This window comes from Rhizomucor pusillus (genome assembly GCF_041956525.1).
Source record: "Rhizomucor pusillus strain CBS 183.67 unplaced genomic scaffold VTP01scaffold_30, whole genome shotgun sequence".
Classification (NCBI taxonomy): domain Eukaryota; kingdom Fungi; phylum Mucoromycota; class Mucoromycetes; order Mucorales; family Lichtheimiaceae; genus Rhizomucor; species Rhizomucor pusillus.
Genome location: NW_027192172.1, coordinates 83,567 through 104,941, shown reverse-complemented (window position 1 = coordinate 104,941; position 21,375 = coordinate 83,567). Strand labels below are relative to the sequence as shown.

Genomic DNA, 21,375 nt, shown 5'->3' with positions numbered 1-21,375 from the left:
GATGTTCTTTATTTTCGATAAAAGTAGATGGGGATTACACGGCGGATGTAGAAACGAAGCGCGCCATCTACTGTGTGCAACGTCGATCCCTTTTCCAGCACTGAGTTTTAGACAGCAGCAGGAAGGCTGATGCAAATCACTATCTATTGCCTCCTGTTTCCTGCTTCATTATCCAATTCAGAAACCAAGGAAAATGAATTTATACAGAAAGCTAGGAGGTTCACTTGATCGCAGGACTTGGCTGGACAAGTCTCGGATGCAGCCGTCGACTTTGCGGTGATTTGATTTTTTTTATTTGCAACCCCACGAGGTGGATAGTCTGAAAGAGGAATAATTAGCGGAATCGGATTTGCGTGTGGAGCTGTATAATGCACGAGCTATACAAGAACGAGCTGTCATACGCTAACAAGTGTGCACCTTGTGCTACCCAGCATCCATACGATGCAGACTGTCTTTTGGATTCGTGCCCTGCAATTTATGAAGCATCATGACTTATTACCATAACAGTTGGATACTTTGAACCTTGATTCTTTGATCAAGGCGTATATAAAAGGGACGCGGTAAATGCCTCGTCGAACTGTACTCATTCCCTTCACTCTCAAGACTCAATAGTCCCTTGCCTTTCATTACAAACATGAAGTTCTCCCTTGTTGCTGCTGCTACCCTCGCCATTGCCGGTATGGCCTCTGCTGCCTCCCACCCCTCCGAACACTGCGAGCGCACCCTTTCCGGTAAGTTGTGATATGACGCGATACATGACAACGTCTTGCATAAATACTTAATTAATGTTTACAGCTGCCTACGGTGAAACCTGCCAACAGCTCGCTGCCCGCGCTGGCATTCAAGTTGAACAGCTTGAGAACTACAACCACGGTTTGGACTGCAACTCTGGTCTCCTTGCCAACGAAGTCTACTGCATCCAGGCTCCCAAGACCAAAGCCAAGCGCTGCCTCCGTGAGAAGCAGAAGGCTGCTGCTGCCAACAAGGGCTCTTCTTCCTCCTCCTCTTCCTCTACCACTACTTCCAAGGCTGCTGCCGCTGCTTCTTCCACTCCCGCTTCCTCTGGCTCTTCCTCCTCTTCCGGCGCTCCCTCCCAATACGCCGTTCCCGCTTCCGAGGCTACCAACAAGGTCTCCCGCTACAACTCTAGCTGCAAGTGGTTCTACACTATCACTCCTGAGGACACTGGTTGCGACGCTGTCGCTGCCAAGAACAACATCTCTACTGACACCTTTTACGGCCTCAACCCTGGCCTCCACCACGCTGGCGACCACATTTGCGACAACCTTGACACTGGCAAGGCCTACTGCGTTGGTCTTTAAATGATACCAGCAATGTAATCTATAACCCTTTGTAATCTCAAAGAAGCATCTCTTTTGTTCTATCACAGAAGAACAATAAATTATTTCATTTTTGCCAGAGTAGTATTGACTGCCTGCTTTGCGTGCAAAAGAGTATACGATCTAGCGGAAGACATTCGCTGCCAGGATTGTAACGTGTTAAAGCATCATTACTGCCCCCTTCCTTCCTCGAGGAAATGACTTGACAGTTCTGCATACTCCTTGCTGTTCATTGTGTAGATCAAAAGTTCCCCTGAAGAATTCGGGATACTAGTCGCTCCAGCTAAAATGTCGAAAAAGAGCACTTGGGTATGCACTGTTTGCTATATTAACGTAATTCTATCGAGCTTACAGGGTTTATACTTTCTAAAGATTACAGATGGCGAGGAATTGAAGGTGAATTTTCTAACGCTTGCACACGTCAAATCGATGTAACCATATTTAATTACTTTCCTCCAGTCATCCTTCCGAAAGGGAACGGTGTAGATTGTGTATTGGGACCATGCAAGTGGCGAAGGAGATGGCATATCCAAATCCTTGGTCTCAACACTTTGAAGACGTTGCAACTGCGCTCTCCCCGCAGCCTTGGTATGAAACCAAAACTCGTTATACAGATGCGGACACTTGCTACCTTGTTGAAGATTCACCAGCGTGATAAACCTGTCGCGTCCTTCATCCAAATTATCCAAGTTGGGGAACATGCTTACACCGTCCAGTTGGCAAGTATCGAGTGAGCACCGAGGTAGGCTGATCTCGATGCGATTCGTTGCATTGCATTCAACACCATCGTCGGCAAGGTGTAGATGGTTGATAGACGGGCAAGAATACGAAAGATAATATAAAAGCAATTCACTAACTCAAGCGTGACGAGCACGTGCGGCTTCTTCATTTGCCGCTGTCTGTTTGCCAACAATGAGCTCTCCCAGAATCTCAGAGTCCTGAGGAAAGGAAGATTCGAAAGGATATCGTGGATATCGACAGCTTCCTCGGCATGAAGAGCTTGCATATTGACATAGAGTGTTTCCAGGAAGTGATATTCCGTCACTGCTCCCGCTACAAACTTGCCAGTCTGTTGTAACTGGCGGATATCAGGTCTATGGAGATCAAGGACACTACAAGTATAACAATAAGGCGTGGACTTCCTAGGCAAACGACTGGACCTGCTAGGTACCCTTTGGCACGTTGTTGAATCACAACATGCAAATCTCCTGTTTAAATACCTCGGCTCCAAGAAACAAAGCTCTCTTGAGGTTTATACATGTCACTGTTAGTGTTGCTCCATTTTAAAAGTGCTTTACATTTCCCCCTCTTAATGCAGTATAACAGCTCAGATATTCATACATTTGAATGGGAGGTATGTGCGTATATTGAGCAATATCAACAATGTCTACATGGACAGTGTACAAGAACAGATGTTGATAGGATTGGCGTGTGTATCAAACGTTGGATGGACAGTCATAGGTAAAGCAGGTGTACTAATCTTTGGTAACCATAGCTGGATCTCTGTTAGACATGATAGAACGCCCAGTTCGTAAGCAGAAATCACTGACGATTATGCTGAATATAAAAGAAAAACTCGGTTAGAGAAGTTCTATCCCTTGCGCAAAGCCGGATGCGGCGAATTTTCCTCAAAGGACACTTACTGTCATTCCACATACGCAGAAGTCAGGGTCGTCTCCAGAGAGATACCGTGGTTGGGGGGGGGTGATCTGCGGAACAAAGCCGAGCTGTCACCCAACCAGGCAAGTAACCTCGCCAGCATGCAGCAGCAGTGTCCTTTTCACTTGCCTGATTTGAGGATAGTTGAACGGAAGAGGTGGAATGCTGGGAATTTCCAAACAAGGACTTGATGGTTCTCATAATGTAAGCTTGGGTGCCATTGTGATAGTAATGGGGTCGACCGAGTTGTACACTTTTTCCCAAAAGTAATGTCGCATTTTGTGAAATTTTATTATACATTTATACGCCAAAACGACAAATTGCAGCGACATTAATTTTTGGAAAAGGTGTATAACGATGGGAGAACGATGACTTAAAAGAGCGAGGAAACGGGATCAAGGTCGGTGATATTCTTGTAATGCTCTTCCTTTTTAGGCTTGATTGGTCTTGGCTTTAAGAGCCTGTCAAGTGGAGTTCGTGTCTTTTCCTTTTCGTACTCGTAATTGTCATCGGATTCTTTGAGTTTCTTGATTGCTTCACATGACCGCTGTAACAAATGCTAAGATGGTCGTTAAGAGCACATCCCTGGATGGTCATAGTCTAGTCATTTACTACCTTTAAGTTGATGAAAAACTCTATAACTTGACGAATCGCCTTCGTGTCGTCAAAGTCGAGGTTGATCTGGACCTTGCTGTGTCGTTCGAAAGAAATAAATTCGCCTTGAAGGACAGGACGCATGATCCAGGCACGTATGAAATCGTCTATGACTGTTAATTTTTTTTTTCAAGGCAAAGACATGAAATATAAGATTTACCTTTTGCGCTGGTATGGATAAAAATAACTCGGATATCCTCCATCAGCGATGCTTCAGCGTTTCGATAGGTGGACAGAATCTTGGTCAACATGCTGTAACAACCAAAAGCACCTTTAATATGATCGAAAACGTGTCGGCCCTTGTCCCGGGTGCCGTAGGGCCCAGACGCTTCCAACAGCAAAATCTCGAGACCAGAGTTGTTGATATACACCGTGCCGTCGGCATTGTACTTTTTATCGGTCATCGCCGTCAGTGGAGTCTCACCGACTCTGAAGTCACAAGTCAACCCTGAAACAGCAGTGGCAGCAAGTCTGATGAATGGCCAAATAGCATAGTGGCAGTAGGTCGTTTCGGATTCCTTTAAATCGCATGGTCGTGTTTGCTTGTGAATATGTTCGGAGCTGTCGAGCAAAGGAGACAATTAAGCACAATTCAGTCAGATATCAGCAAAAGAAAACTTACAACGCATACAGTATTCGTGACATGATCATATATGTAGTGGTATCGTAGGCTTCGGGAACATGTTCGGTAGAGTAGATAAGGGAAGCGCAATCCGGGGTTCTCTATTTGAAAAGAAAAATGAATGAATGGAAATGAATATCTCTTAATTTTTGCTCATACATAAAGACCCGAAAACATGATCGACGACATGTAAGCTCTCCAAATCGACCAGTCAAACTCTGGCAATGGCTCCTCATAGGCGATAATGTCGTAAATGTGGTATGGGATGTCTTCTTGTTTTTGAAGCTGATAGCCGCATTGGATGATACCAAACCGCTCCAGTCTCCCATACGTCAGCTTTGATAAGTCTTACCCAAACCCGTTATATGCATACCTGTAATGATGCGACTGGCTAAAGTCTGTTTGAGCCATGAACTTCACATAGGCTTCCAGAGGGTTGGGAGCGACCTAAAGTGAGGGAAAAAACCACGGTTAGACGTGACATTAGAGAACAAGCGAAGATTTAGCGACATATCCACATATCTGCTTACCTTTGACTGCACCACAGTGCTCGCCATGGATACCGCACTCTCGTCATCAGAAGTGCAACTGCTTGTAGTTTAGTTTATAGGAGGCTATAATAATACCTTTCGTAAAGTTACCTTCTTTCCTCTTGTATTGTCACCGATCGCTTCGTGCACCTCAAAGCATCGTCATCTTTATATACTATGAGCTTAAGCATGTCTTCAATCATAGGCACATACCTGTAAATGACGCCGGTCTCTTCGATCCCAGCCTGTCATAGTGGCTGCTGGTACTGCCCTAGGGTTGGGTTTAGATAAAAGATTACGAAGGATTGAAATGAATCTAACCTCGTTCTCTCGCACGCCACCAGTGCTGCTGTTGCTGTTGCTGCTTGTGTTGACCGTGACCTTGCCGCTTTGAGTATTACTATAGCAATTACCATCAGTGACCACATGTATGGCCAGATTTAGACCCAAGCGTACACTATCGTATTGGCAGTCTAAAAGCACAGTCAGCTATAAGTTTGCACATTTTGTTGAATTGCAATACCTGGTTGAGTGTCTCAGCCAGTTGTTGAGGACTAATGACGACATTCGACTTCGTTGGCGCAGCTACAGCTTTTCCCTTATGAAGTTCTCTCTGCATATCACAGTTATCAGTGTTATATTGTCTTGCTATAGCAAGAGCTTACCGTAAACGCCTTCCAGTTCTTCAAATAAATGTCTGCTCGTTCTGCTTTTTCAATGCACTGTCTTTTGAATTCGGCCAAGTCTTTCTTGATTTTATCGTGAAGCTTTGCGTTGTCTTTATCTGGATATTTTGACTTGTACGCCGAAAGAATGGCGGAAGGCTCGTAGTCAGTGGGATTGTGATTTTGAAAGTAATCCATGTTTGAGTGAGGTGCTGCGGAAAAAGCGAAGTCTGCCACGAAAAGCCCCACCACCTTCCCCACCCTCGCATGATTGCGTTTAATACTCCGCACTGAATGGCAGAGTTGCTACTTCAGGGCAATCTCACATAAAAGAGGATTACTACGGGCACACCAAATTTCATCGGCATTTTAGTAAAACCCAAAAAGCACCTACTTGCTAGGGCACACCACTCCAGCTGGGGGACACTACTCTAGTTAGAGCACATGCCCGGCTCGGAGACACTGTCGTATCCGGACATACCATTTCAGCTTGATTAAAAAACACGTACTTGCACCTGTAACTGCTTTTCCTCACAGTACGACACGTTAAGCCGCCTACCTAAACACGATCAAGCACTCTAGAACACAGAGGAATTATTATTATGCATGTACCTCTAACAATATCTCAGAGAGGTTCAATCTAGAGAAGACCATTTTGTGTATGTAAAGGGTGGATGGTAAAACGCATGTATGGTTTATTTTATAGCTCCCCACGTGCTGACTGAAAAAATTAATGATGCTCGTTGCACATATTATGCATGTATCTCTATCGACGTCGTTAAAGATATCTCTGGGAGAACCAGTCTAGAGAACACGATTTTGTGCAGGTAAAGGGTGGACGAAAGACAGCAGTATGGTTAAATTTTCAGCTCTTCATGTGCTCACTGGAAAAAGTAATTATGCTTCTTGTATGTATGTCTATACATATCCATACACCGCCAAAGCTATCTCTGCGTGATTCAGTTCTAAACAAAGCCTCTTTTATATATCAATGCAGTGCGATAGGCTACATGCATGGCTAATATTTCAGCTTTTTCAGAGCTGACTAGAAAAGTAAGGACGCTCCTTGTACACACGAATGCATGTACCTCTACGCCGTTAACGATATCTGGGTGAGGTTCAGACTAGAGATGATCATTTTGTGTATGTAAAGGACGGATGGTAGACCGCATGTATGGCTAATATCATAGTTCTCCATGTGCTGACCGGAGAAAGCAATGATGCTTCTTGTACATATGCCTATGCATCTACGTACACCGTCAAAGCTATCTCTGCGAGATTCGGTCTAGAACCGTCCTTTTTTATGTGATCGCTTTTACGTTCTAGAGCCCTTGATCGTCTTCAAGTAGGTGGCTTAACTCATCATGCTGTGAGGAAAAGCAGTTACTAGTGCAAGTACGTGTTTTTAATCAAGCTGGAATTGTATGTCCAGATATACCAGTGTGCCCTAGCTGGTAGGGGTTTTTTTGGGTCTTACTAAAATACCCATGAGTGCGCTCTGAATAGAGAGCTTGGAAGCATTTTCTCGAAGTCGGGTAACATTTCTTATACTCTAAACCCCCTTTCACCTATACGTTGACTGTAATTGATTTCTATTATCGTGTGTGTGTGCACTCTTTCCCGTCGTCCAGATAAATATCTTCTCAATGGCGGAAGCCGTTTACACAAGAACTTTTCCCGCAATGTGTTCCGTTATTCTCAAGCGTACTTGCCGTCCACATCCTTTCATTGTCATAGTTGATCTGCGTCTCCCTCCGGTTTCAGTAAGCTCTTTTTGTGTGAATCCATGATGGCGCGGGTTACCATTCGACGGTATATCATACTGACTGCGTATGCCCAGACCTTGCATGATCCATGCTTTTTGCAATCTGATTTTTATCACTTTTTCTATTGTACACACCGGCACGAGATTTACTTTTTTTTTTAATGCTCACCCCAGTACATTAGTTCTGCTCTTTTTTGCAAGTCAGAAAGAACAGCGTCGGAGCGACCGTGGTGTATTTTTTAACGCAAGCATGGACCTGCTGATTACAGCAACACGCATATCATATGGTGCCCGATAAGCACGTCTGTCTTTTTCCGCGTCGCTAGGTTACAGTTCAGCACTGGGGATATTCCATTCGATCATTGGAAGATTGAATATCCATTGCGGTGATATGGCTTAACGTATACGTGTCTTTATCCACTTTGGAATTTAAGATGCCATGCTCAGCGATCGTAGGTCGCACTTTAAGTCGCACAAGGTCAAAACATACAAGTCGCTTCATGGCTATGTCTATATTCAAAAAATGCTTTGATACAAAGACATGGGGCTAAGTAGTCAGACAGCTTGAAGTGGTGGTTGAACAAGAAAGGTGAATAAGATTGATACATCTGGTGCTAGGCACTGGTGGATCAAAATGACGATTCGGAGAAGGTACAGCGATGGTGCAAGTGCGAGCGTCGAAAAATCGAAATGAACATATGATGCAAGGGCTGTTGTTTGGCTGTCGGTAATGCTGATTGTCGTCTTCGTAGGCCTCCAGTGGCTGGATCAACCCTGAAAGAAGGTTTAAGCAGGAGGCCTGTTCCGGTGGATGCAACTGGCATACATCCCTCTGTTGCAGATGTCCGGCGTAGCAGTGCATTGCTTGAGAATGTATCGATCTGATGCGATCGATTTTTGAGAAACCGATGGCCTTCAAGAACTATGCCCAGACTTACCAGTAGTCCACAGAAGCTCTTTGCCGTGAGTTTTGGCAGTGAAAGCGTATATGTTAGCAATTTCTCTTCGAGCATTCCAACCGACCGCACAAGAGTCACTGAAACCTGGAAGGCTGTCCAACAGACAGATCTACCCTGACCAACAGACAGAGAAGCACCCTTCCATACTCTTGGTGGAAGAGCAACGCTCTTGCGCCCATATAAGACAACCAGGAAGCTGTCGAGCAGACAGATCTACCCCGACTAGCGGACGAGGAAGGACCTTCCTATGCGATTGCCAGAGTCGCAACAGGATGATTCCAATCAAGAGCGGCTTTTCGCAACTCTCGAGCGCCTTGTCAGAATGCTCATCTGATGATGCTAAGATGAGTTAATTTCCCTTGCGTTACTGTGATAGATTACTTTCCTTGCATGAACCCAGTTTCCAGTGCATTGGCAGCGAAAGCCTGGAAGGCTGTCCAGGAGACAAATTTTGTTATCTGTGACTACTGTGAGATCTCTCGACATCCAACCGACGCCAAGCCTTCCTTCAATCAAGCATAAACAGTTAAATTATGACCTTATCCATAACGCAACCATATATTATCAACACAATGTAATTATCCCAAGATGACAACATGAATAAATACAATTGATTACGGTACATTTTTCTGTTTCTTCCAGTTCACTTTATATTTTATCCCGATTGCTGGTATTACAATTTCTCGGTTAGAAACCCAGCCATCTTGCCCCATTCTGCTTGAACCTCCTGCCTTGTTCTACCAAAGTAGAATCTTCATCATCCTGTAGTATCCATAATATGATCACACAGTATACAGTATTCTCTCACTGCTATCAATCAACTCCTCTTTCATCAATACAAGGAAACCTCTATTGTCGTAGCTGATGTAACACGTGTCTAAGCGACTGTTCCAAGCGAGTGTGGAGCGACCACTTTGCCAGAAGTACACTCTTTTCCCAGAAATCTTTGCGCGTGATCACAATCAAACGTCGTATACATAAACGCGTCAGCTGTTTGAACTTTACGGTTTTTCTTCATCCATACATTTTTTTTTTTTTTTTCAAAATATGAGCAACCAATTTTTTTTACGAAGATGGGCAGGGCCATGTTGTTGATGAGCGTGGCTGTCCTGAGCCCATGGACTATGTCATTGATGAGGAACTGTACGCTCTTCAAACGGTTAGTTCTCATACTGGCTATTTGCGCACTCTGTCTAGCGAGCGCAACCATGAGTTTGTTGCTAAGCATGTAGACGAGCCAAAGGACAAAGACGTTTACATGAGAGAAACGACTCCTAAGCGAAATTACACAACCTACACGAATCAAGATAAAGTAAGATTTTTCAGACTGATGTTTGAGAAGGTTTTGAGTGCGTCAGTTGCTGCAAAGCAGTTAGGAATACATGTTCGCTCAGCACAAAGATCGGCGCTACGGTATGAAAAAGACCCTGACAGCATTTTTAAAAAGCGTAAAAACAGTGGTCGTCCGCGTATCCTCAACGATGAACATAAAAAAGTTATTTTAGAATGCGTTGACGAGAATCCGTCGATTGTCCTAGAACAGTTGATGGAGCGATTGCTTCAGAGATTTGAGGGACTCAAAGTGTCCAAGACAACGCTTCATCGGTTTGTGAAGAACGAATGCAAGTTGTCATTTAAAACAAACTCGGTTCCAGCCCGTAGACAGGAATAGCGAGGCTAAGATCCAAGAGCGCCTTGACTAGGTGCGCAAATGGGACATGACCGACATCGACTTTAGAAAAAACTGTGTCTTTCTTGATGAGTCTGCCTTCCATATTAATATGAAGCGCAGCATGGCATGGTCGAAAAAAGGGTCCTCTGCAGTGGTTACTGTGCCAAAAACAAGAGCAAAAACGACCACTATCTTGTGTGCAATCTCTGCATCTGGTCTGATTAAATGCAGCTTGAGACTTCCACAGCACCGGCCAAGAAAAGAAAGCGAGCAGGTCATTCTGAAGCTATGAGCAGAGGAACTGTAACTGGTCATTATCTTAGCTTCCTTAAGGCTACAATGGATGAGATGGACAAATATGAGCAGATGAAGGGCTATTATTTGGTTATGGATAACGCTCCTATTCATAAGGCTGACGATATCTCTAGGTATATCGAGTCTCGAGGATATCGATGTGCCTATCTTTCATCATACTCGCCTGAACTCAATCCTATTGAACAGTTTTGGTCAGTTGTCAAGAGCAAAGTTAAGCGCAACAGCTTCTTGGAAAGCGAGACGTTGATGACACGTATCAGTGAGGCATCCAATAGCTTAAAGTTGAGTGATTTCAAAGGTTTTGTTTCTCATTCTTATAGATGCTTAGATAACTGTCGTAACGGAGAGCAACTGTGATGTAATTCTTGATTATTCTCCACAAATCACCACAGTATGACATATATAAAAGAACGAAAAAAAAAGAACGAAAAAAAGGATGTCGCTTTTGTGCGACATGTTTTTCTGTGCATGCGACATTTGATCTGTCATCGTGCGCAAAGATTTCTGGGTAAGTATGTACGACTTCAATTTTTGTTAGCCTGCGACTTCAGATTCGGCGGGATGCGATTTTGATTTTGGGAAAGAGTGTACATTGTGATGCGTTGGCGTCCAAAATGAGTGGTGCAACGTCGGAAATTAGGTTTGTTTAGCTGCGTAAGATTCAAGAGGCCGATATGTTTGGAATGCGGTCCGCGCCGAGCTAGATTGTTAGTTCTGCATATATTTTCCAATAGGCAAGTATCCAGTGCACACTGTGATAAGTAGATCTCGACGCAGTTCGTTCGATTGGATTCGACATGGATATTAATTACAGTTAGATGCTTGATAGAAGAACAAGCTTCGGAAATATAAAACAATGTTGTCACGTCTACGTGCCAAGTTACGATCTCCAGGTTGACGAGTGCTGCGTGAGACTGCTTTGCTTCGTTTGTGGTATCTAATACGGAGTCGTGAACTTTCAAACGTTTGAGCAAGTTAAGGTTAGAAAGAAGTGTGTGAATATCCAGCTTTTGGCCTCTAGTTGCGATCGTGTTCTGCATACAGAGCGTTCTAGAAACTGGAATTCAGTCACTGTCGATAGAAAGCCGCCGATATCCACTGGTCGTTCCCAAGGAACAGCTTTCAAGCTGCGGATATCAGATCTGTGCAGCGCGAGAACGAGCTTGTGGACATCCTGTCGTAGCGATCACATATCTGTATAGATTCGAATCTTCTACCGGCGGTGTACATTTTTTGGAGACATCCGATCAAATCTTGATCTGCAACATAGTTGCTTCGAAATTGGATGCATTGCAGGTTTGGGAATCCTGTCAAGAGCGCCAGCGATAATTGTTGGTTGCGGTTGATGTTGGCATCACTGTTGTCCAACTTGATATCAAATTCAGCCGCCTTGATGCGGGGAAATAAATACAGGAACTGCTCCAACCATCGCGGTTCGTGGACAACGCAGCGGCTCAGTTTCAGGACTAGTATACTTTCAAAGGTGAAATCAAGGATGACACTCATGTTATCCTCTCGCTGCAGAGCCGTGGGTGTAATCCCGAGGCACCGCAGAAACGGTAGATAATGGTACATGGCCGCCAGCCGACTAGGACGGATTCCAACTGGAGAGTTGGCATCCTGAGCTAGACTGAGGTGCTCTAGATTTGGAAGCGCTTGCATCAGCAGGTTACTGTCTATTAGTATCTGTGCAGTGCATTCCGATAAACTCAGGTATCGACGGCGCGATCCAATGTCGTTTATCAAGGATGTTGCAAGCTGTGGTTTGCATAACTCATTGTCAACTTTGCATAGCTTTGTCCATTTTGAAAATAAGCGCATGGATTGCATCCACCCTATATATCGTCGATTCTCGAGTCTGATCCGTCTTAGGTTGCAGAGGTTGGCTGCCAGCTGCTCCAACTCGTGCTTCAAGAGGCCCACGCCGTATTCAATTTCAAGTTCTTGCGTCAAGTGTCCGATACTCCTCGTCAGCCTGAGAAAACTCTTGAGTCGTCCGCGTGTCTCTATGCTCACACTCCAGAAAAGCAGTGCCTGGAAGATCGGTCTCCAGCTCCTGCACACTGCCTGACACGCGCACGAGTCCGTTGCTGTGACATGCTCTGCATTGATTCCTACCACTTCGACTGGCAGCACAGCCAACATTGCGGCGAAGAGAGAAAGAAGCGCGTGTGTTGCTGAGCAGCAACGAGATTTGTACTTGAAGAATTTTGTCAGCAGCCCACTGTAAGATATTTGGTATTGATATTACAAGCTCAAGATTATATTATATGATCTCTTTGAATACTTTATCTTATAAAAGAGCGATTCGATTCGATCAACAGTGATGTGTAAGCTACTAACAAGTATAGCTTTCTTTTTTGTATTTCAAACAAAACGAGTAAGATACAATAGACATTTACATAAAAGAGTCGAAGGGGAATGGAAAGTGACAATTGATTATTCTTGTTTTCGTGTATGAATCCGCAACAATGCGTTTACTCGCTCTCAAAGACAGCAGCCATACCCATACCAGTACCAATGCACATGCTGGTAACACCCAACTTCTTGCCCTGGCGCTTGAGTTCAGGCAACAAGGTAGCGATCTGGCGAGCACCAGTGCAGCCCAAAGGATGGCCGAAAGCAATGGCACCACCCTTGGGGTTGACCTTTTCGTAGGGGATACCGAGCTTGTCGATAGAGTAGACGGCCTGGGAAGCGAAAGCCTCGTTGATTTCGAAAATGTCGATATCGTCCAACTTGAGACCAGCTCGTTCGACGGCAACAGGGATGGCGAAAGCAGGGCCAATACCCATGATGCGAGGAGGAACACCAACGACCGCAGCAGTGATGTACTTGCCGAGGATGGGGAGACCGAGCTTCTCGGCGGTCTTGCGCTTCATCAAGAGGACGGCAGCGGCGCCATCAGAGACCTGGGAGGCGTTACCGGCGGTGGTGGAGCCGTTCTCGTCAAAGGCAGGGCGCAATTTGGAGAGCTTCTCAGGGGTGGTGCCAGGCCGGACACCATCGTCGCGGTCAACAAGTACAGTCTTTTCGTTGCCATCCTTGTCGGTGACGGTAGCTTCAAGGGGAACAATCTCATCCTTGAACCAGCCGTTCTTTTGGGCAACAACAGCCTTGGCATGAGAAGAGGCGGCGAAAGCATCTTGCTTCTCGCGTGTGACACCGAATTGGGCAGCGACGTTCTCAGAGGTGATACTAAACACGCATGTTGGTTCATGCACAGGAAAATTTCACATGATTTCGTGTATTATCCTTACCCCATGGGCAACAAGCAGTCAGCAGCAGCGGGGCAGCTCTCAGCGATCTTCTCAGAGGAAGGAGCAAGAGACTGAGGACCATAGTTCTTGGTCATGGACTCGACACCAGCACCGATACCGACTTCAATCAAACCGCTCTGGATAGCAGTGGCAATCTGGACAACGGCCTGAAGACCAGAGGAGCACTGGCGGTTGACGGTGTTGACAGAGGTGGTTTCAGGGAAACCAGCATGGAGAGCAGCCATTCTGGCGTTGGTGGCTCCTCCACCAGCAGGCAAGACATTGCCGACAGCAATGTCGTTGACAAGTGCGGGATCGATCTTGGTCTGAGCGAGGATGCCCTTAAAGACGCCAGAGAGGATTTCTATCATATATTCAACCCATTGTCAGCCCTTTCCCCCTTTGCTTATATGAGTGCAAACAACTCTATATTACCTTCAGGGAGGGTATCGGCGAAGGGACCCTTGCGGGCACGGGTGATTGCCGATCGGAGGGCAGAGACAATGACGACGTCCTCGGGAGACTTGACACCAACCTTGTTGGCGACATTGTCAGAGGGTGCGAGGTGAGAGGAGACTTGCTGGAGACGCGAGGCCATTGTAGGGTATAACGACGAGGGAAGAAATAGAGTAGTCTGTGGTGGAAAGTGTGGAGTTTATATATGCGTTTTGAATCGAGCTGACAAACTCGAATTCCATCGCCAGAACCTTTTTTCACATGCAAAACTGCGACCGTGACCAAGCACAATTTTCTCTCCCCTAAGTTGCTCTCAAGCCTTCCTTTTAGGCCGTTTGGAATCATCAAGCTCTACTGCGAGTCTACTCAAAGCACGAACGTACCATTCACTCACATGATTGCTAACAGTCGTTTTGGTACGTACCTTCTCATTGCTCGAATTTACTGTTTTTGGGATGTTAAAGATGTGTCTTGTTTGGTCTTGTGTGACCATCCCTCCGCCCATCATATGCAAAAACTGATCGATTGGTGGGCCACGAGCGCAAGTCCTCGCTGCGTCATACGCACGAGGGGCGTTAATCTTCAACAACTTTTGAGTGGGGTCAGTGTTCCAGAAGAAATAAACGCGGGGACGAATCACAGCGTCTTGGAATTCACAAAGCTGCGCGCGCGGACTCGTTAAAGCGTACATACTACATGTTTTCTGCAACTTTGTTTAAAGGTGTTATTCCGCTCTCGTCATTTTTTGCTTCCCAACGCTGCAACGTATATACCAACGTATCCCTATAAACTGGATAATGGTCCGATTGGACCAAACCTCACTTGGATGTGACATACATTGGTGGCAGCTGCTTACAGATTGGCTGTGCTGTACAACGACGCGCGATCGAGAAATTCTATTATGCTCTCCTCTTCACGCAAGGTGTTGCTTATGTTATATACATGCTACGGACCATTGTTTACATGATATTCTATTGCACTGGCCAAATAATGCTTAATGGCTGAAGATTCGCTTGGCGTTTTTCTTTTTCCTTCGTTCTTTGGTCAGCCTTGCTACTTGCTCTGGCGTCAGAAAATCCCTCTCTTCTGGATCCGATGGCTTGAGAGGGAGTGGTGATATCGATGGAGGTAAGGATAGAGGTGATGGAGGGAATGTAGTGGTTGATGATATTGATGATGATGATGACGAGGAGGAGAAGGATGAATTGCTGTGTGAAGAAGCTTTTGTGCTTGTTAGGTATGCTTTCTTCTTGACCTTGATAGTCTGCACCGTCGTCTTGTCTTTATTATCATTATTATTATTATTCTTGGCCGACACTCTTTCTTCCGTTTCTGCACTTCCACGCAGAGACGGCCCTAGACTTTGCCTGTAATCTCGGCTCATTTGTGCTTTGATAAAATCAAGGTCATAAGTCCTCATTGGACTCTGGGTATCTCGTTGCAGTTTGTGGATAACTTCGTCGTCTACGCCTTTGCCGGGAGTCTCCTTTTCTACACCCAAGAGGCATGTCTCCTCTCTCTTCTTTTGCGTCGCAACTTCCAGTTGTTTCAAGGTGTCATCCAATGTACAGCTAACACCTTCGTCAATCTTTTCTTGGTGCGAGGGTGTGGTGCATGTCATGGTAGGTTCTTTGCGGAGCACGTGATCGATATCAACTGCTGAGAAGAACGCAACAGACTATGTTGTAGATTTTTGATTTGTTAGTTACATGTAAGTGTCGGGAAACTGATAGGTTTTTACCTGTGGAAGGTTCTTGATACCCAGCCTCCAGCTAAACAATGCTCGCGTCCACAGATTGGCAACTTGGAGAGCCAGAGCCGTGCGATGCTGATCTTCTTCGCTGGCCAAATATCGCACTTCGTCGTGTACTGATAGCATGAACCGAGCATTGATATTATATCGCTCGATAAGATGCGCCATGGCAACGATCAAAAGATGGAGATAATCCACACCGGAGCTCTGTACAACCCAGTTTACGCGCGATGTCAAAAACTGCGACCCGGTGTATTGCGGTTTAAGTGCGTCGGTGATGGCACAGCCAAGGACCGGTGTTCGAGGCTCTTTCGACAATGCAATGTCTTCAAGCGCATTGAACATGTAACTTTCGCTGCCGCCGTGCCAAAAAGTCCTCGAAAACGGATTTTTTACCGAATGTTCCTTCTCTCCTTTTGTGTTGGCATACAATTCCAAGGCTCGTGCCTTTGCTGTCTCTGAGTCCATGCCCTGACTGTATTGCAGTAAAAGACTAGTCGCATACTTGACACCTGCACCGTAGATACGCGCATAGTTGAATACCTTGGCCTTGTCTCTACTGATTTTCAAAATATTGGCCGTTCTGGAGTGCAAATCTGTGCCTTCGGATTTGGAACCCTGCAGAGTCATCCATCCGAGCGCTGTCGCGCCATGGAAACCAAACTGGGCATCTCCAATAACACTCGAAATCCAAAGTTCTTCCGAGTCCACGTCTGCACCGACAATCTTGTAGCCTTCCGGTGCCTGCACCATCGATTTCAATTCTGAGCCAATACGGTTTGCTTTAGCGTTGCTCGCTGTCAGCCAGGTCTTTTCCACAGCGCGGCGAGTGATGGTCCCCATAGTGACCATTTGAGGCAGGATAATTCCATATTTTGAATGCGGTTCTTCAGAGCGTCGTCGCTCAGGTAGTTGCATGTTGACTGTAGGATTGTTATCCCAAACAACAAACTGTCCCAATATCCGTTCTCGGGAGCTGATCCAGTAAGCCGACTGCGCATTGAGCTCCAGAGCTTGCCTTGCAGCTTCAAACTCTGACGTGAGAACCTTATCTTCAAATGACGATATGTAATTTTTGGCCAGTGGGTTGCCGCAATTCGCTGTCTCACCATCCTTGTGCGGTACTTTTAAATAGGCATACTCATCGTCCCTTTCAACGACTTTAGGTTCCAGATTTTTATCTAGTTGATCCAAGGGGACTTTGTAACACCATGCGTGGCCCGCCATGTAATGCAGCGGATACCCATTCCATTTTAGCCGCAGTAGCAGTGGTGCGATTCTGGATCTGATCGATATCTTGAGGGCTCCTGTTTTCGAGTCGTACGCATCCTTGTACCATTTAGGCTGGCCCTTTAGTTTTCGTTGTCGCGGATTTACCGTCCAGTCCAGCTGGCTCAACCAAGGATCTCTCTGCCACACGTCGGGTTGTGTAACCAGCTCTCTTGCCTTGTCTGCCAAGTCGCGCAATTTGACATCTAGCATGCTGCTGAGCTCTTCATGCTTCCCCGAGGACCGCTTTAAATACTGTTCCCACTTTTCCGTCACTGTCAAAAACGAGTTGCCCATATGCAACATGCCGGCAAAAGATACAGGATGCGGGCAATTTTTTCGGAACTTGGGAAACACTGCCTTGTACACTGCGTGTGTCATTGCAACGTCTTGCGCACAGTACTGCATCGCGTCCTGAAAGTTCGCCTGGATATCCTCCAATGTACCAGATTCAAAGAAGTTTCTAGTTGACTTGTCCATATCTCTTTTGCAGTGAAATTTGACGACATCCTTCAAGCTATTGAGCGAGCTGACATCGAAGAACTTGACTTCCATATCTTCTGGCGTTCCAGACGCCGATTCTATCGCTGCTTCCTCTTGATTGCGTCGCTTAATCCATTGCGGCCGTTGCTGCGAGCAAAGACCGGACACAGCAATGTGTAAACTCATTGTATCCAGGTAGCGCAAGCCGGACAAGACACGACTGTATTCATCTGCTATCCGCGCTCGATCGTAGCCTACATTGTGTCCAACCACGAGCGTTTCGTTTTTGTCTGCCTTTGCGAGTGGTATCAGATGCTCTGGAGTACTGCTCTCGCCTATTACAAAAGGTGATGTCCAAGAGTACCAAGCCTCGGCTGAAGCAGCCACAGCCATGACAGGATACTGACTGGTACCAACGAGCACTTCGACATCGAACACAACAGTTTTTTCCAAAGGATGAGGCACTCTGTCAGCTGAATCTTTTGTGTACCGCGTCCATCCGCTTTGCTGGCTCCATTTCTTAGGCATAGATGGGAGTTGAATCTTTGCAAAAGTTTCTGCTTTTTCGAGGTATCCTCCAGATTGTTCAATGCCTAAGCGTATAAAGTGATCTTCAATGTCTTTTCCGTAAAGCGGCGGTAGTTGCAGATTGATAGGTGGTTGTGCATCGCTTGATTTCCCCCAGATCTTTTGCTCTTTCAAATGCTGGATAGCTAGTTTCTCGCGATTCTTGTCAACGGCGCCCTTCTTGGACTGTTTTGGATAGCCTCCCAGGACCTGCGCTTGCAAGCGCGGCGATAAGAGCTGGACGTTTGCTGGATTCGTGATCACTGTCAAAAACATAAGATGAGAATCTTGCTAGGTTCGCATTGCTGTGAACAATATGGCGCATACGCGACACACAAACGTACCATCGTCCTTGTTCTCAACTTGGCCGGCGCTTTTTTTAAGTGTGCGAGTAGTGTAGAAAAGGCGGCATTCAACCAATCGCACGGTTTCACGTCTCAGACGCAGCGATCGTAATTTACATTCCGTGCATGTATACACCGCTACGCGGATTGACATTGGGTGACTGAGAAAAGTTATGGAAGGCGTATGAGAAAGCTTGAGATTTTTATGCAAGCGGCCCCACGAAAAGCTCCCGCGCGTATCCAACAATGAAAAGCCACTCAGTATCTAGCTGGTTCCGTTGATCCATTGAGCCGACATATGATTGCAATCTTTTATGCTTTGGTTATCCTTATTGACATTTTTAATGTAGATTTATCCAGTTTTTCCATGAATAATGGTATACATATCTCTTGGTAGTATACGTAGATTTCTTGATCTTATTATGCAACTGTGGCAAGTCGCCTTTCAGGGCAACATAGCCTCATTGCTATGGTAGTACAGTGAGACAGTATGGCACCTATTTGTCAATTGCGCAGCAAATCTGAGAGCTCTTCTTTCACTTTTTCTACCTGGTCCTCTCTCGCGATGGCGGTGTCTCTGTTACCGACTGAAGTTCTCGAGCACATTGCGCAGCATCTCACAACATTGGAATGGTGTGCGTGTCAAGCAGTCTGCAGGAGCTGGAGGCCGACTTTCCAAGCACAGCTTTTCTCGCGTGTGAAGATAAAGACCCGCAAACGACTCAGAAGCTTTCTCAAACTGACAGCGAGCATCGGCCACTTTGTGAAGAAGCTTCGTATTTCGTATCTCGTGCCTGTTTTGGAGCCAGAGTTGGATCAACTTGCAACCGAGCTTCCTAACCTCACATTAATCGATATCAATGAGCGATACTTGCAGCACATGAAATTCATGCGCGCTTTTTCGAGATGGACACGTCTCCAGAAGATGGAGATTGTGTTAAACCGTCCAAAGGTTGCAGAATTGCTGATTAATGGGATTGGTTTACGTCTGACGTCCCTCAGTTTACGTGCACCGGCAACACAGATGCTAATAGATGACGATCGGCTCATGCAAGCACTTCCAAGTCTGGAGCATCTCTGTTTATCTCGATTTGGAGTTTTCAAATCCTCTGCAGTCCGCATTCATCCTAGCAGGCTGGTAGCTTTGCATACTTTTATGCCTCATCTAGAGTATCTCGAATTTTACGGTGTGGTTCTGGAGAAAGGAGATAACATCGACGCCACTTTTGAGGATTTGACCTTCGAAAAGCTTACAGTTTTGAAACTATGGCAATGCACCGTTTCCGAGCCACAATGGTTGGAGCATTTTCCCCGCTTGTTTACTCATCTTGAAACTGCCTCGTTCGTTCTCGAGTTTGACGAAAATGCGCAACGCGATACGCACACTGCAAATTTCAGGCGCGACCAACGGTTATCACTTGCGCTCTTGACAGCGTTTCCGGACATGCAACAGATCACTTTTGAAAGCAACCATGTTACCAACGAGGAGCTACTCACGACTCTAAAAACGATACATGCAACAGGCAGACGGTTTGAAGCTATACATATACTTGGTTGCTACGAGATGGATGTTTGCAAATTAGTCCTTGACCTGCAAAAGCCTGACATTCGCAAATTGCAGCCAATCCCTTGGAAAACGTTAACAAACGGTGGCGATTTCGTATCAAGGATCAGAAAATATCAGTTTTTGGAAACGCTTTTTATCGCCATGGAACCTGCTCAAGACCAAAGACACCTCGATGTCGGCGATATACTTTCCAACCTGCCTTTACTCAAAACTATGGAATTATACAATTGCTTGCTAGAGACTAAGCAAGCTGGAGAGAAACAACATCCACTCATCGAACTCGAGCTCATGAATTGCGCCGTAAGCTCGTCAGCAATGGATTATATTTCAGATACTTGTACTCATATCAAGGAAATATATCTTTCCGACGTTGATATCGAGTCCAAAGGAACGACTCGTATCGAAATCAATTTACCTCATTGCGCATTGGAGAAATGCCACCTTGCTAGTGTGCGTGTCACGGGATCGGACCTGGAGCTTGGAGCATATCCTGAATACGTGACACTCTTGAGCATCACCCAATTGGAGAAAGATAGTTTCAAACGGCTGTATAACACATTCTGGATACCGTTGCAGCGTATGGGATACAAGCAGGTGCAGCGTATCGAATGGATCAAAACTAGAGACTTGACAATGGAATTTGATTATGATGACTGGCCTAATCACCGTGAGAGCGACACTCCGCTTACAAAGAATCGTTGGAATGAAGCAATCAAATACGGCATAATTGATCTGACATGTGCAAGTATCAAGAAGCTCCAGTTTGATTCGCCTGCAACGCTAAAATTCAAATAAGTACGCTAAGAGCTATAATAAAGACCATTAAACGACCTCTGAATTCCTGCAATTATCACGCTTGTGCGCCTGGTAGAGCCATGGGTTGCAAGCACTTGTATACAGTTGAATGGATTGGTGAGTATCGTTTGATATAAATTTCTTTATTGCCAGCGTTAAAGCATAACGAATGGACGAAAGGGTTTTACAAGTCAATGGGTTTTTAATTAAGAGCCGTAACGATCGCCCAAGATACGAACAGAATTGACGATATTTTGCATCTCCTCCTTTTCCTCTGCAGTCAAGGTTATATCACCAGCTTTGAGGTTCTCTTCCAAATACTTCAAGCGTTTGGTGCCAGGAATAATGAAGAAATCGTCTCCTCGGCTGAGCACCCAGGCAAGAGTGAATTGGCTTGGTGTTACTCCCTTCTTGGCAGCCAATTCACTAATCTTATTGACGAGCTCGATGTTGACCGCAAAATTCTCTGGCAAGAATCGAGGGTTGTGGCGTCTAAAGTCGCTTGGGTCAAAATCATCGGGAGACTTGATAGTGCCTGTCAAGAAACCGCGACCTAGAGGGGAGCTAGGTAATTTGAGAACAGCGGTTAGATTGAGCTTTTCAGTTGATCTCATCATATGCTTACTAGGCGACGATAGTAACACCGAGTTCACGAGCTGCTTCCAGCACACCATTTGATTCGATCTCCAGCGACCAAGGT

The 21,375-nt window shown here is 45.6% G+C and overlaps 11 protein-coding genes across 11 annotated transcripts; 3 read left to right on the top strand and 8 right to left on the bottom strand.

Annotated features, from left to right (window-relative positions):
* Nucleotides 1-634: 634 nt before the first annotated feature.
* On the top strand, nt 635-1,322 carry VTP01DRAFT_7135 (uncharacterized protein; the record flags this gene model as incomplete). The annotated part of the gene is made up of 2 exons (XM_069386114.1): nt 635-731; nt 796-1,322. 2 exons carry the CDS (start codon nt 635-637, stop codon nt 1,320-1,322), a joined length of 624 nt encoding a protein of 207 aa, XP_069234607.1.
* A 721-nt stretch (nt 1,323-2,043) lies between these two features.
* VTP01DRAFT_7134 (uncharacterized protein) lies at nt 2,044-3,102 on the bottom strand (the record flags this gene model as incomplete). Its single annotated transcript, XM_069386113.1, has 2 exons — nt 2,044-2,452; nt 2,999-3,102. The coding sequence occupies 2 exons, from the start codon at nt 3,100-3,102 to the stop codon at nt 2,044-2,046; spliced, it is 513 nt and encodes a 170-aa protein (XP_069234606.1).
* A 270-nt stretch (nt 3,103-3,372) lies between these two features.
* Nucleotides 3,373-5,668, bottom strand: VTP01DRAFT_7133 (uncharacterized protein; the record flags this gene model as incomplete). Its single annotated transcript, XM_069386112.1, has 13 exons — nt 3,373-3,558; nt 3,615-3,760; nt 3,814-4,214; nt 4,276-4,376; nt 4,435-4,597; nt 4,649-4,722; nt 4,806-4,863; nt 4,917-4,971; nt 5,019-5,076; nt 5,127-5,205; nt 5,262-5,278; nt 5,329-5,418; nt 5,471-5,668. 13 exons carry the CDS (start codon nt 5,666-5,668, stop codon nt 3,373-3,375), a joined length of 1,626 nt encoding a protein of 541 aa, XP_069234605.1.
* A 2,196-nt stretch (nt 5,669-7,864) lies between these two features.
* On the bottom strand, nt 7,865-8,606 carry VTP01DRAFT_7132 (uncharacterized protein; the record flags this gene model as incomplete). Its single annotated transcript, XM_069386111.1, has 4 exons — nt 7,865-8,116; nt 8,174-8,286; nt 8,342-8,524; nt 8,576-8,606. 4 exons carry the CDS (start codon nt 8,604-8,606, stop codon nt 7,865-7,867), a joined length of 579 nt encoding a protein of 192 aa, XP_069234604.1.
* A 705-nt stretch (nt 8,607-9,311) lies between these two features.
* On the top strand, nt 9,312-10,538 carry VTP01DRAFT_7131 (uncharacterized protein; the record flags this gene model as incomplete). Its single annotated transcript, XM_069386110.1, has 3 exons — nt 9,312-9,803; nt 9,898-10,026; nt 10,098-10,538. The coding sequence occupies 3 exons, from the start codon at nt 9,312-9,314 to the stop codon at nt 10,536-10,538; spliced, it is 1,062 nt and encodes a 353-aa protein (XP_069234603.1).
* Nucleotides 10,539-10,705: 167 nt separating this feature from the next.
* Nucleotides 10,706-11,221, bottom strand: VTP01DRAFT_7130 (uncharacterized protein; the record flags this gene model as incomplete). The annotated part of the gene is made up of 1 exon (XM_069386109.1): nt 10,706-11,221. One exon carries the CDS (start codon nt 11,219-11,221, stop codon nt 10,706-10,708), a length of 516 nt encoding a protein of 171 aa, XP_069234602.1.
* An 82-nt stretch (nt 11,222-11,303) lies between these two features.
* On the bottom strand, nt 11,304-12,326 carry VTP01DRAFT_7129 (uncharacterized protein; the record flags this gene model as incomplete). Its single annotated transcript, XM_069386107.1, has 1 exon — nt 11,304-12,326. One exon carries the CDS (start codon nt 12,324-12,326, stop codon nt 11,304-11,306), a length of 1,023 nt encoding a protein of 340 aa, XP_069234601.1.
* A 332-nt stretch (nt 12,327-12,658) lies between these two features.
* Nucleotides 12,659-14,039, bottom strand: VTP01DRAFT_7128 (uncharacterized protein; the record flags this gene model as incomplete). Its single annotated transcript, XM_069386106.1, has 3 exons — nt 12,659-13,379; nt 13,442-13,805; nt 13,877-14,039. The coding sequence occupies 3 exons, from the start codon at nt 14,037-14,039 to the stop codon at nt 12,659-12,661; spliced, it is 1,248 nt and encodes a 415-aa protein (XP_069234600.1).
* An 852-nt stretch (nt 14,040-14,891) lies between these two features.
* VTP01DRAFT_7127 (uncharacterized protein) lies at nt 14,892-18,467 on the bottom strand (the record flags this gene model as incomplete). The annotated part of the gene is made up of 3 exons (XM_069386105.1): nt 14,892-15,575; nt 15,639-18,232; nt 18,314-18,467. 3 exons carry the CDS (start codon nt 18,465-18,467, stop codon nt 14,892-14,894), a joined length of 3,432 nt encoding a protein of 1,143 aa, XP_069234599.1.
* A 411-nt stretch (nt 18,468-18,878) lies between these two features.
* VTP01DRAFT_7126 (uncharacterized protein) lies at nt 18,879-20,675 on the top strand (the record flags this gene model as incomplete). The annotated part of the gene is made up of 1 exon (XM_069386104.1): nt 18,879-20,675. The coding sequence occupies one exon, from the start codon at nt 18,879-18,881 to the stop codon at nt 20,673-20,675; it is 1,797 nt and encodes a 598-aa protein (XP_069234598.1).
* Nucleotides 20,676-20,881: 206 nt separating this feature from the next.
* VTP01DRAFT_7125 (uncharacterized protein) lies at nt 20,882-21,349 on the bottom strand (the record flags this gene model as incomplete). The annotated part of the gene is made up of 1 exon (XM_069386103.1): nt 20,882-21,349. One exon carries the CDS (start codon nt 21,347-21,349, stop codon nt 20,882-20,884), a length of 468 nt encoding a protein of 155 aa, XP_069234597.1.
* Between the last annotated feature and the right edge of the window lie 26 nt (nt 21,350-21,375).